At 37.4% G+C, this 14,971-nt stretch overlaps 1 protein-coding gene across 1 annotated transcript in view; it reads left to right on the forward strand.

Moving 5' to 3' along the window:
* The window catches only part of afdna (afadin, adherens junction formation factor a), a 184,847-nt gene that overhangs the window by 97,781 nt on the left and 72,095 nt on the right, over positions 1-14,971 (forward strand). Inside the window, exons 13-16 of the mRNA XM_052012073.1 lie at positions 4,861-4,922; positions 6,031-6,236; positions 8,844-8,989; positions 11,156-11,250. Coding sequence (XP_051868033.1) covers positions 4,861-4,922; positions 6,031-6,236; positions 8,844-8,989; positions 11,156-11,250 — 509 coding nt within the window. The remainder of the gene's footprint in view (positions 1-4,860; positions 4,923-6,030; positions 6,237-8,843; positions 8,990-11,155; positions 11,251-14,971) is intronic.

The raw sequence follows: 14,971 nt of genomic DNA on the forward strand, positions 1-14,971 counted from the left end.
TCCTTGCTGCTTACTCCTTGTATATGCTGCCTTCTTCCTCCTAACTAGTTCTTCCATCTCTCTTGTCACCCATGGTTCTTTCACCCTGCCATTCTTTCTCTGCCTCACCGGGACAAATTTATCCCTAACATCCTGCAGGAGATCCCTGAACAATGACCACATCTCCATAGTACATTTCCCTTCAAAAATGTCATACCAATTTACACTCTCAAGTTCTAGCCTTATAGCCTCAATTTGCCTTCCCCAATTAAATATCTTCCTGTCCTCTTTGCTCCTATCCTTGTCCATGATGATGCTAAAGGTTAGGGAACGGTGGTCACTGTCCCCCAAATGCTCACCCACCGAGAGATCTGTCACCTGACCCAGTTCATTACCTAATACTAGATCTAATATGGCATTCCCTCTAGTCGGCCTGTCAACATACTCTGACAGGAATCCATCCTGGACAGACTTAACAAACTCTGTCCTGTCTAAACCTTCAGTACTAAGCAGGTGCCTGTCAATATTTGGGAAGTTGAAGTCTCCCATGATGATAACCCTGTTATTCTTGCACCTTTCCAAAATCTGCCTCCCAATCAGCTCCTCGGTATCCCTGCTGCTACCGGGGGGCCCATAGAATACTCAGTAGAGTAACTGCTCCTTTCTTGTTCCTAACTTCCACCCATACTGACTCTAGAGAGGATCCTTCAACATTATCCACCCTTTCTGCAGCTGTAATAGTATCCCTGACCAGTATTGCCACCCCTCCTCCTCTTCCCCCAGCCCTTTTAAAACACTGAAATCCAGGAATATTCAATATCCATTCCTGCCCTGGTGATAACCAAGTCTCTGCAAGGGCCACAATATCATAGTCCCATGTACTTATCCAAACTCTCAGTTCATCACCCTTATTCCTGATGCTTCTTGCATTTAAGTAAATGCACTTTAGCTCATCCACCTTTCTACTTTTATACCCTGTACTCTGCTTCTCCTTCAAAGCCTCTCTACATGTTAGATCTGACTTTTCCTCATCCACTTCTTCCTCTGACCTACCCCTCTGGTTCCCATCCCCCTCGCAAACTAGTTTAAACCCTCCCAAACCACCCTAGCAAACCTGCCTACAAGGATATTGACCCCCCCCCCCCCCCTTCAGGTTCAGGTGTAATCCATCCTCTCTGTACAGGTCCCACTTTCCCTAGAAGAGATCCCAATGGTCCAAAAATCTAAAACTTTCCCTCCTGCACCAACTCATTCATCTACCATCTCCTCCTATTCTTATCTTCACTATCACGTGGCACTGGCAGCAATCCTGAGATTGCTACCCTTGAGGTCCTGTTCTTCACCCTTCTGCCTAGCTCCCTGAACTCACTTTTCAGGACCTCATCATCCATCTTCCTACCTATGTCGTTGGTACCAACATGTACCACAACTTCTGGCTGTTCTCCCTCCTGCTCAAGAATACTGTGGACCTAATCAGAGACATCCTGGACCCTGGCACCTGGGAGGCAACGTACCATCCGGGATTCATGCTCACTTCCACAGAACCTCCTATCTGTTTCCCTGACTATCAAGTCCCCTATCACTACTGCCCTCCTCTTCTCCTCCCTTCCCTTCTGAGCAGCAGGACCAGTCCTTGTGCCAAATCTGCTGCTTGATCCCTGCAGGTCATCCCCCTCAACAGTTTCCAAAGCGGAAAACCTGTTATTGAGGGGAACAGCCTCCAGGGTCCTCTGCACTACCTGCCTGTTCCCTTTTTCTTTTTCTCTCCCCTGACAGTCACCCTTCTATCTGCTTCCTGGACTCCAGAAGTACCTGCTCTAAGGGGGGGGTGACTGTCTCCTGATGCACAGTATCTACATAACTCTCTCTCTCCCTGATGCTTCGCAGTGTTTGAAGCTGTGACTCCAGCTCATCAATTCTGAACCGAAGTTCCTCCAGCCTCAAGCACTTACTGCAGATGTGGTCACTGTGCACCCCAGCAGGGTCCACTAACTCCCACATCAAGCAGCTGCAGCACATCACCATGTCCTCCATCTGAACTATTCTTTCTCTACCTAGTTTTATCCTAGTTAAAATTTCTAACAATAACAGGTTCAACCTTGCCTTTACTTACCAGCTACTCACCCGCCTTACCCCTTTACAGCCTAAGCCCATTGAGCCAAAGCTCAATCCCTCTCCTCCCTCTCACTCCACTGCCCACTCCGAACGCTGCCTGCTGGATATGGCAGTCTTTGTTTTAAACTGTGTGTGCTACTGACTAATGTCACGCGCCTGCGCAGTTATTCCCTGCTATCCCCGAACTGTTAAGAAAAGAAACTTATCTGTTCGGAACTCCTCGGCTGATTCCGCTCACTCGCCTCTCGCTCCCAATTTACTTGGTAATGTACAGGTAAATTTTAAAAAAATAGAAAGTGGCATGTTAGGCATTATTCAAGAGGAAGCAGATGAGGAGGATGGGAGTGCTGGAGAACGTAATTTTATCTGCAATTTACAGGAGACTTTGAGACACCTAGAGTATTATATATAGTTTTATTCTTCTTCCTGATGTCCTTGAGATTCACAGGATTAATCTCTGGGACCAGGCAGTTGCTCCCTGGCAGTCTCAAAGTACAGCCAATATGAAGCTTGTTGATATGTATTTAATCTCCATTAAGGTGTTAAAGATATTTCTTTTTTTATCACCTTCATGTTTTTGCTAGTAATTGGCATATCACTTTTGAAGGTGCCTCAATCTCTATAATTGCCTAACATCCATATATCTCTTGCATGTTAAGTATTCCTTATTTCATACTGGATCAGATTTGATAATGAATGCTTAACTTCTTTAAAATCTAATGTCCATGTGGCATTACTCAAGACAACCTTCTGGCCTGAGAGGAATTCAGATCTTGTATAAAAGTACAAGCAACCCTCTATTAAAGTTCACCCTTACAGAATTCATAGATCACTACCCAAAACTTTGACAAACAGAATAAAATTCACTCTCATGGAAATTGTGTGGAGGGAAAAAAAGTAATTTTTTTTCAACTTTTGATTCTTGATGCATGAGCAGATAACACAGCCTTGCATTATGGAAAACTGTAATGTGGACCAGAACATTAACTCCCTCTCTCAGTAACACCTGTACAACAAACTTCCTCAGATTTTCCAACAAAAATCACAGTTGTTATACTGTTACAGCATATGCTTGATGTCCCACAATCAATATGGTGGTTCCTTTTGTTTTAAGGAGCCTGTAGAGGTTTCCTTCCTGGATTTCTTTGACAAATTCACCAATTACCCAATGTTTCTGTTCAACAGTTAACAAATTGGCCCATTTAACATTGTGTCAGTATAATGTCAAATATTATTAGACCTAGCTAGATATTTCGCTTTTGTATGTTGCTAGTTCTGAAATTAATTTTGATTAACATGAAAGATTCATTTCTGCAATACACATCTGTTCAATTGAGAATATAAGCAGTCATGCTTTGCAGTGTTTTAGGAATGCAGATGACCAACAGACCATTAGTAAACTACTAAAGGGAAGAATTCTGAAGACTTGCAACCATGAGAGAAAATTTCACCTTGTCTCCATCTCAAATGGGCAATGCCTTGTGTTTTTTTTAAAGAGTATTCCCTAGTTCTTGGTTCTTTCCCAAGAGGAAACTTCCTCTCCACATCCATCCTGACCCCTTAGGATCTTGTATCAAATCACCTGTCTCCTTTCTAAGCTCTAGCAGAAAAGAGACTAGCCTGTCCAACCTTTCCTCAAGGCAACACTCCCCACCCCATTCTAGATATCATTCTGGTAAACCTTCTCTGACCTGTTTCCAGTGCATTAATGCCCTTCTTTAATTCTAGTAAATCCTTTCTGTACCCAGTCTGAAGTTTTGGTGTGTTTCCTAGTGTTGACCACAGTTTTCAGCTGAAGTATAGTCAATAATTTAACAATAACTTATGAATTTATTCATGTGCTAATAAAACCGTAAGGTCTTGTGTGCTTTTTCAGCTGTCTTCCCAACTTGACCTGCTACCCTAAAATATTTGTGAATGCATGCTACTACTTTTCTCTGTTATCAATCTAACCCCAAGTTCAAATTTATAGCATGTAATTTATATTGCATCACTTCATTGATCCTGTGGCTATTTTCAATTCTTCCAGTTGTATATTTCTTGTGCCTCCTTTTCTTGCCCTTTGTACTCTTGTTTTTGCTTTACTTAGGAACTTCGTTACTAGAATTTGGCCCTTTATTTATGAAAACTTCAGCTGATGCTTTAAATATCTTGTGACAAGAGTCAAGATTCTTGTTCCATTCTTACTGCTCCCTGGAACCCAACTTACCTCTGTTTTGTTGGGGACAGTAGGGCTCCAGTTGCAAAGGATTAATACCCAAAGCATTAAACTGACTTTTTAATATGCTGATATTTTAGATATTTGCAATCTTTTTGCTGTAAGAAAAATGATAATTAATGCACTGGTTATATTATATGGTTCCTTGTATAAATTGATGTTTAAAGTTAGCATTTATAAAAGTAGTTGGTATCTAATGTTCACTATGTACTTTATTGCTGATCTGTTGTGCTCAAAAAGACTGTTTAGTGAAATAGTCTCATCAATATTGCAAATCCTGTTCTGGTTTTAAACTTAATACCATAGTGCCATTAAGTGAAACCACCCATGGAACCTAGGGATGGAAGCTTAAGTAGTACTGGGCTGAAATTTTATTATATCTGTTTGTGTCACGTAGACTTGGTTTGTTTAGTCATTGTAGTGTTTTACTAAAAAATGGTGCATCATTCTGCATTTGCACAACCACTGGAGAGGTCAGCATCTGTTGACAGTGGGATTAACTGCAAGTACATTTGGTCTGTTGAAAATGCATTTTATTTTGCTTGCAGAGCACAAGATGTACAAGGTCAAGAGATGACTCTGCCAGCCACGATAGAATTCCGAGAGAGCTGTAAGTACTTTTATATTTGTTGCTGGTAGCAGTAATAGTATGTGCTGCTGGTTATGGATATAAAATTATATATCCCAAACATAATATTTAGCCAATAAACAAGTTTTCCAGTTTATAATCATTTAAGTCAATTTTCCAAGAATAGATTTGTTCCTGTTTTTTAAAATTAAGTTTTGTGTCAAGTTGTATAAAGTGGTTGAGTTTTTATGGTATTGGCTTTGACACAATGTCACTCTCTTGGTTCTAAGTTGTGAATTCCAGTCCTACTTAAATTTGAGGTTAACAATTCAGTACTTTGAAAGAATTTTACACTGTTAGGGTGCTACATTTCAGATGAGATACTAAACTGCAAGTTCATCTCCCCTACCAGATGGATGTGAAAAATCCACTTTCTCTTTTTGAAATGCTGGGGAGTTCTTCCTTTGTTTTGACCAATAATCAGAATCTCAAATGACAATCTAGTCATTTACCTAATTGCTTTTTCTGAAACTAGTTTTTTTCAAATTGGCTGCATGTTTCCCTACAGTACAACAATGATGACTCTTCAAAAGTACCCCTGAGAACTTGAAAAGCGCCTTTAAATTCAACTTGTGTACCTGATTAGTTATGTCTTTTTTTTAAAAAAAAAGCACACTTAAGAGGTTGGACAAACTTGGGTTGTTTTTCTGGAGCGGCAGAGGCTGAGGAGAGACCTTATAGAAGTTTGTAAGATTATTAGAGGCATAGATAGAATAGACGGCCAGTATCCTTTTCAAGGGTCAAAATGGCTAATATTAGAAGGCATGCATTTAAAGTGAGAGGGGACAAGTTCAAAAGAGATGTGCGGGGCATTTTTTTTTAGAGTGGTGGGTGCCTGGAATGTGCTGTTAATGGTGGCAGTGGAGGCAAATACAATAGAAGCGTTTAAGAGGCTTTTAGATAGGCACGTGAATGTGCTGAGAATGGAGGGATATGGTCATTTTGTAGGCAGAAGGGATTAGTTTAGTTAGGCATTTAGCTACTAGTTTAATTAGTTTGGCACAACATCATGGGTCAAAGGGCCTGTTCCTGTGCTGTACTGTTCTATGTTCCATGTAATAGGTAGTAACTAAGCTTCTTTGTTTTGCAGCTGAAGATGCCTTCCTATCTGCTGTTGTTAATTATACTAATAGTTCCACTATCCACTTCAAACTATCTCCCACATATGTATTGTATATGACTTGTCGATATGTCCTGTCCAGTCACTACCGGCCTGATATGAGCCCATCTGAACGTGCACATAAAGTTATTGCAATAGTTAACAAGATGGTTAGCATGATGGAAGGAGTTATTCAGGTGAGTTTTGAGATTCATTGATGTTTGAATTAATTTCAGTATCATATTTTATGCATAATTTGTGAAACTTTTGGTGATTTAGAGTAATGATGCCAATATGAGTACAAGAGCAATTACTGAGGCTTGAAATGGCTTGTGTAGCTCAACCCACAATGTGTAATATTTTACACTTAAACATTTTTAAATTCCATTATTTCACCAAGTGACAGATTAAAATCACTAAAGCAAATCTGAAGTATATTGAATGGGTTTCTTTGTAACGGTTGATGCATTTCACATAAAATGCAGTAAAAGTCATGAATCAAGTCTGATCTTTGTGAAGGCAAAATGTAACATACATTGTGATGCACCACAAGGGCTAAGAAAAATGAAAACTGGTACATGTTCATTATTAACAAATTTCATGAAGTCTGAATTACAGTTGATGGTAAATCAAAACACTGTTTTAAAGAGTCAGTTTTCCCCAAAGTACTGTTTATTTTCGAAGAGTTTGGGCAACAAACATCCTGTACTGGTACACTGTATGCCTCCTTCTACCCATTCTTTTATGTACATCGCTCCCCTTTCTATTTGTCTCTCTATCTTTGTCTCTTTTGCTTCTCTTCCCCCCCCCAGGTACTTGCGTGTGCAAGAAGACACATTAATGCATTAATTTGTGTCATTGGACTAGCTGTGGTTGCAGGGATGGATGCAATCCCACAGAGAATATGAAGATAATAGGATTTAAATGATAAATTGAAATTTTGTCAGAGTTTACTGATGCACTACTTTTTGCTTTGGACAGTTCTAAAAATTGTTCAGCAGTGTTATTAAAATGGTGATTAATTCACAGTTAAATTTTTTTATTGCAACTATTTTACTTTTTGAAATGCTCAACGCCCCTGATATATAAAGGATATGCCCTCACGTAAACAGATTTGTGTGCGTCCTCATAGTCGGTCCTTCATTAATCCATTAAAGATACTTAGATTTGTATTAACCCATTACTCACTTCCCTAGGCTATTGTGCTCCATTAATAGAGGGAATTATCCTTATTAGGCTTGTTGGATAAACAGAATCAAATGTGCAGACCTGCACCACATCCATCTCATTTCCATTTTGATTTGTTGATCTACTACCTCTGACTAAGTGCTTGCTGTTACTATTTTAGTGCCAATTTGAAATTGTAGTGTTTTTCCTGGTGTACCTCATTTTATCCCTTATTCTTTTTCAATTAGGTTTTGTTTAAAGTGTTTTGCATCTGGGGTGACAAGCTAAGTTGCAGCTTTAGTAAGATTTCTCTGAAGAATAATGTTTTGGGGAATTTATAAAGCCCAAGATCGCTTTTATAAAACTCTCCGAACAAATTAGGCTAATTATTTTGTCATGCCAGGGGAGTTTGTTGAAATAGCAGAGAGTTAAGTTATAACGGAGCAAAGGCTCACTCGTCTTCTCTGTCCATCAATGGAGGATTTTGTGTAAACCTGCCAGATTGTTCACATATGGATAAACATAAGAAATCAGCAAATTGTATACTGTAGCAACTTGCTGGACCTATTCCCACTTACCAAGGACTTAATTCGTGGGAAAAGTAACTGGTTAATCTTCTGCATGTAAATACAATATTTTAGTTTTTAAAGATCTATCAAGACACTTTCATGGAATTGTTATTTAATATTGCTGCAAAATGCTTTTACATTCCCTTTAAATTCCTTATTTATGTGTAGAGATTTTAATTTTGGGCAGAACAAGACTTTTAACATTATGTCCAGAGTGTTTTGTATTTGACACAAATCCTGTAGGAAAGGTAGTTTTTGTAAATTGTCAACGTGCACCACTTTGCTTCATTTTGTGGGATTGCTCTTGAATTTGTCAATGGAAAAATCTAAATTTTGCATATCTGAAATTTAAATTGCAACACAAAGGGATTTTGAACAAGCTTTAAGTTTTTACAATGGAAAATGGTGAAGCTGATGCCCTCTCTAGTGCAAATACTGCCTTTCAACCCACCACCAAAAACTGCATTGTGACAAACTTAAAGCAGAACTTTTAGTGGAAGTTTATTCGACCATGGCAGTTGAGATGTTGTATGTTTTTGGTTGTTGTCTGTGTAGTTTTATAAGTACATTTAATTTTATGCAATGTTTGTGTTGTATTAATCATTATTTGTGTACATCGTGACTGTATTTTTTTTCTCTATTTTACCTGATTCCTGTTCCCTTTCCTGCAGGATATAGCACAGTATGAACAGGTAGGACATGTTGCTGGGAAATATTCCCAGCAGTCAGCTTAGCTCAGTTTCTCATGCTTCTCCATATCAGAAACAACAAATCCAACGGCTGGACTGAACGGTACATAACACTCATTTAGCAATTGGAACATGCAGCACTAAAACTTGATGGCACAACTATGTTGGCATTTCATTTTATCTGCTTAATGCACTTTTCTGTGGTGATGTACAGAGTCAGCCCGAGTTCTTTTGCTTAATGTCTGTGGCCTTGTTCTTTTGTCAGCCTTGTTTAATATTTCCAAAATTGGCTCATGCCTTCAGGGGTTGCATTTCAGACTGATGATTATGTGGAGCTGAAAAAAGGTTCTCGAAAATGACATTATTTTGTTCATTACAGAAGCAGAAGAATATTGCAGGTGCACTTGCCTTCTGGATGGCAAATGCATCAGAACTTCTCAACTTCATCAAACAGGATAGAGATCTGAGTCGGATCACCCTAGATGCACAGGATGTCTTGGCTCATTTGGTGCAAATGGCTTTCAAGTACGATAATGAATTTAAAAACTGCCTGTGGTGCTTGACTATATTATCCTTTTGCTTAATGCATATATTAAATTGACTGATTCTGCACACATACTCTATGACTTGCTACTATTCCCTCAATGTTCCAAGAGAGTCAACCGAATTGCTGTTTTTTCAGTTGCTTACACTTCCACTGTTCAAAGTCCTCTTCAAAAATATTTGTTTGAATTTCACAAAGTCAAGCAACTAAGATATAAGTATTTTAATGTAGCTATTTAAGCTTGAAAATTCTCAGTAACATTGAGAATTCTCAGTAAATTCTCAGTAAACCGCATTGTTACTTTTGCTGATGAGAACCATAGATTGCTTTTATAAATTGTCCTTGTTGCCAAATTCGGAGCTGCAGGAGAGGGTGTCAGAATATAAATACTTACCTGTGAGTAGTAACTTTTGATAAATCCTGCCAATTTTAATATTGGTGTAAAATATTTTGCCAAACATTTGCACATTCAGTTTTTAAACTGGCTCATACTTTTATTTTCATGAAACTTATCATGCTTCTAAATTTAACCTAATCTGAGTATTTCTCCTCTTTCTGAATTATATTTTCTTGTGTAATATAGTTGGATAAATTTTGGATTCTGTATTAGCTAGAGAGTAAAATACTGCTTGGTGTCCATATATTTGTCATTTTCCAAATGGCTTAGCAGTTAGTTATATTCTAGATGAATTTAAATGCATTTTCCAAACTTTTCATGGGACCCATGGAGGCAATTTTCTTTTAATGGGTAACTTTTGGTTTGCCTCCCTTAATGGATAAGGCCTTTTTTGAATTTTAAACGAGCAAGATATTGTTATGATGTGCTAAATTAAACCAATTCAAAAGTAAAAGTCTAATCGTGCTGCTAACAACATTTAATCAGTTAATCGCTTTGGAGTCAACATTACATTTTGAATAAGACCCAGTGGTTCTCAGGTGTTTCGTATTCAATCTAAAAAGTTTTAAATTTTACAGTCTTGGTCAAATTTTCCACCCTTGTGTTCCATTAAAATTGATTTCTGAATTATTTCTTGAATTAATCTTGCCTTGTTGCATGGTGTAATAATTCAAGCTTTCAAGATATCAAAGTCAAAGAGTCATACCCCACAGCCCTTCAGCCAAACCTGTGGCCTCTTGCTTTTGATACCCCTACCATGGGGGGATAAAGTTAATTGACTATCTACCCTGTCTATTAATTTGAAACCATGTGCACCCACAAGTGCTGTCTTAGATTTTTGTTGTACAGCATTAAAAGTAAAAGTTAATGTGATATTCAGGATCACCTATTAGGCTAAATCCATCTAGTACTCCAAATATCCAAAAATAAATTTAGCTTTTACTCTTGCAACATTCATCTATCAAACATAGATTTTATTTGTAACATTTCACTTCTAAAATTTTTTCCAAAATTATCTCCGAACGGCAAGAAATGCACATTATGCAGTGTGGTTTAGCTTTAGGGCCAAATTATAAATTCCCTAATTGGAGAATCTGTATATTTTCTTGAGTCTTGTCATTTTAATACATGTAATATTATCTCCCTCAAATATAGCAAAAGTGCTTGGTATAATTTTAGAGAAATTTCTAGATTTGGTATATTTTTTTGTAATTAGCATTGAACTTAAATGATTCAGAAATATTGTATTTATAAAACAAAGTTGGATAAAAGGGCATCTGAAACACAATTCTTGTCTTGAAATATTTTGAAAAACAAATTAAAATTCTTTGGGGAAAAGAAGACTTCAAAGCGATTAACTGATTAAAGTTATTTCAGAGTGTTTACTGATTTGCTCAAATTTCACTAGATTAAAAGCTTCATTTATCGTTGGGAAAATTTAAGAAAAGCATAAGAACCAAAATACTCCAGAGTTTTTCCACCACTCTTAAAATAAAAAATGCTGTGAATATTTACCAGGGAAGTGAATATTTACATAATTTCAGAAAAAGTGCTCCCCATGAAGTTGATCTGTAGAAAAAGTATGACGCTATTGGATCTTTGTAGGGTTTTCCCAGAAGAAATACATTATTTGAGGGTGATCAATATTTTTAATATCTGAAAAGCTTTTTTGAATGATAAGTATTGCATAAACTTAGGAATCCTTAATATTTGAAATATTATGAAATGTATTGTGAATTCTGTGTTACAGATACCTCGTACACTGTCTTCAATCTGATCTCAACAATTATATGCCATCGTTTCTTGAAGATCCTGAGGAAGCAAGCCCACAAAGACCCAAAATAGGTCTGAAAGCCAAAATTCTCGTTTGCCAAAATATAATTTGACTCTGATCCATTTACCAGGCACACTCTTCCTTGGAATTAAACATTTTAGGATTTAAATATTCATAATGTTTAAAAGGCTTGTTCTCATCTCCTTGAAATTGAATCATTCAAAAGCACAAATCAGAAATATACCCAAAGGTTATAAATACTTCTAATATTGTTTTCAATTTGAATCTGTCTCCTAACTTGCTGTAAAAAGGAAAATGCTCATTTACCTCAACTTGCAGTTTTCCTTAATTTTTTAAAAAAAAAGCAAGTTAAACATTGGTCTCCAGTCTCTGTTTCAAGGAACAAACTAGTTGATGTCTACTTAGGAGAGGTTTAAGCATGGTCAAGAAAAGGGTTTTTGAGCATATATGATAAGGAGAAAAGGGTAAAAGATTGGAATTTCCCCAGGCTGGCATATCTAGAACAATAGGGACACAATTTCAAAATAAGGAGTCTGCCGTTTAGTACAAGTGAAGAAATTTATTCACCCAGAGGGTGGTGAAATCTTTGGGATTCTCTACCCATGAAATCTGCAGTATTTCAGTATGTACAAGACAGATTTTTAGTAATTAAGGAATTGAGGAATATGGGATTAGTGCAGGAGAGAGATGCTAAGATAGGAGATCAGCTCAGCCTTGATTTTACTGAATTTCAAAGTAGGCACCAGGAACCAAATCTGCTTGTATTTCTATAGTGAGGAAATGCACATGAAAGAGTTCAGTAGCTAGGTCTGGAAAACCAACTGGAACAGCAATTATGTGCTGTCAGTGTTGAAGCACAAGGAAAGGTATGCATGACTGGAGAAAGATATTAGAAAACAGTATGATGAATTAGTCAGGAACTTACAGATGAGGGAATTTGATCCCATTAAGAATTGAAACATGGTTTAGTCAAGACTCTGTGACATCAGATGTATTCAAACATGCAGTTTTATTGTTATTACTGATTTAGTTGCAATTTATTACAGATGCTGAAAGTTGTTGCACTTAAAATTTTAATAAACATAAATACCTGGTCTTACCAGAATTAGGTAAGAAAATGCCCTGAATTAAGAATAAAAATGAAAAGAATTGAAGTTACAGAAAGAGGGTTCTTTACAGGCTAGAAGTATGTAACTAGTAAAGTACCTCAAGGATTGGTTCTTGGCCCTTAATTGTTTAGTATTTGTATTAATGACGAGGAGGAGAGAACAAAATGAATGGTTTCCAAGTTTGCTGCTGATACGAAAATAGGTGGGTGGGCATGTTGCTGTGAGGACATTGGGACTCTGCAATTGGATATAGGTAGGTTGGGTGAGCGCACAAAAAACTTGGTAAAGAAGTTTAATGTGGGTAACTGTGAGGATATCCACATTGGTAAGAGGAATTTAAAGACAGGCTATTATCTAACTGGAGAAAGGTTGCAGATGAGTGAATTTCAGAGGGTCCTGGATGTTCATGTGCAAAAAGTTACCAGGTGCAGCAAGTGGTTAGGAAGGTAAATGGTTTATTGGCCTATATTCCAAGAGGGTTGGTGTTTGGAAGTAAGGAAGCATTATTACAACAAACAACCCGCTGGAAGAACTCAGCGGGTTGAGCAGCATCAGTGGGAGGAAAGGAATTGTCAATGTTTTGGGTTGAAACCCTGCAAAGTATTGTTACAGTTTGTACAGAGTATTGGTGAGGTCACAGCTGGAGTACTGTGCATAATTTTTAAAGGATACACTGGCATTGAAAGCAGTCCAGAAGAGATTCACTAGGCTAATGCCAGGGGTGAGCAGGTTGTCTTTTCATGAGCAGGTAAAGAAATTAGGTCTATATTCTTTGAAATTTTGTTAGTGAAACATACAAGATCCTTTGGAGGCATAATAGGGTAGATGTCGAGATACTTTTGCAAGTGAGAGAATCTCAAAGAGAACCTGGTTATAAGACTAGAGGGCACTCATTTAAAACTGAAATATACAGGAAATTCTTGCAGAGGCTGGTGAATTTCTGGAATTCTTTACCCCAGGGGGTTTTGAAGGCCAGATCAGTGTGGATGTTTAAAAAAGGAAGTAAATAAAATTTTGATAGATTTGGAATTGAGGGCTATGGATAACTGGTACAGAAGAGATGACGACACCTGGGACATATCAGCCATGATCATATTTGAATGGTGGGGCAGAATGATGGGCCGATTGGCCTACTCGTGCTCCTATTTTCTTATGTTCTGTCTAAACTAGAGGACAGTAAAGAGGAGTCCAATCAGTGGGCCTGAAAATTGAGAACATCAGGACATACTGGCTGATTCAATCCAGAATCCAGCTGAGTAGGTGTAGTTTCCTTGTGATCTACCATGTAAAAGTTCTTAGCTAACCTAACCTACAGGCTGTTTTACTTGTTTGTGGAAATGCTTTTCTCCCATGGCCAGAATTGGGTCTCCCATCTTTTTGGCAGAACTGGACTTTATCTGGACTTGTCTTCAGCATGACAGATGTAGTGTACTGTGTATACTGGAATTGCCAAAAATAATTTGCAGATAAGGCTGCATTAATAATTTGAAACTCTACGAAAGAATAAATTATTAAGAGCCTGGAATTTACATTGAGCAGTAATGCTGAGGCTGTTAGCACTTGCTGTTATAATGAAGGAAAATGATAGCAATGTATGGTGTCCTTTCCTGTTCAGTTAATTGAACCAATCCACTTGTCTTCAGTAATTCCCTTCTGCAGTGTTGTATTGGAGCAGAAATTAATGAACTGATGAGAACTTAAGTTACTTATCTTAAATATTGTTGCTGTTTTTCTTAATGTGAAAACGTTATGCCGTGATTGAGTTTTTCATATCTCATTAACCTGAAATTTCTGCTTAGCTTTACTGACCCATAAAGCTAAATGTGTTGCATGTCACTTTCTCAAATTTCCAAATTCTGTACTAAAGTACAATTATTTTGTTTACTACTTCAGCTTCTACCTTAAGTTTGTCTGTGTCCAGTTATTATTTTGTGGACTGTAAATGGTTTTAAAAATGTTAAATATTGTAATTTTTTTAAATGTAATTTCTTGTTTACTGTCCATAAGAATTGTTTGGTGTGTCTGCTTAACCAACTTGATAGCATCAATGCATCAGAGATCTCCAAGGACTGACACATGACATTAATCAATGTTGGGAAAGATAAAAATCTATGTAAGGGATTGCTAGTTCTTTGTGAACAGCTTTCTTCAAGGTCAGCTATAAAGAGTATTCATGTTTCCACTGACTGCAAAAGGCAGGTCAATGTTATAGAAAAGCAATCTTGTTGTTCTAGTAGGTAAACAACTTGAAGCATTTTTGTTCTTCCTCCTTGGGCGTTGCTTGACCTTTTGAATATTTCCAGCATTTTTTGTTTACATTTCTAATTTTGAGCAAGTTGCTGGCAGGAACTCACATTCTTGTGACTGCCTATTTCCAGCTAGATGTTTACTACTGTCTTTTCAACTGCAGCTGTTTCCCTCTAAACAATATTGCATTTTTCTAAAAATGTACCTAGTAGACCGTTCCATTGGTAATACTTGGACTATTGTAGTGACATTTTAATTATTCATCTATTTGTTTACCTCTTAATACCAAGACAAATCAAGCCTTCATACCAAAGTTTCTACTCTTTGCACCCTTCCCTCCACCCTAAATATGTCACTTAGAAATATACAGGTGGTACTTCTGCATTTGCTTATATTAATAATGTGACTTTAGGAC

Source organism: Pristis pectinata, chromosome 3, assembly GCF_009764475.1.
Source record: "Pristis pectinata isolate sPriPec2 chromosome 3, sPriPec2.1.pri, whole genome shotgun sequence".
Classification (NCBI taxonomy): Eukaryota; Metazoa; Chordata; class Chondrichthyes; order Rhinopristiformes; family Pristidae; genus Pristis; species Pristis pectinata.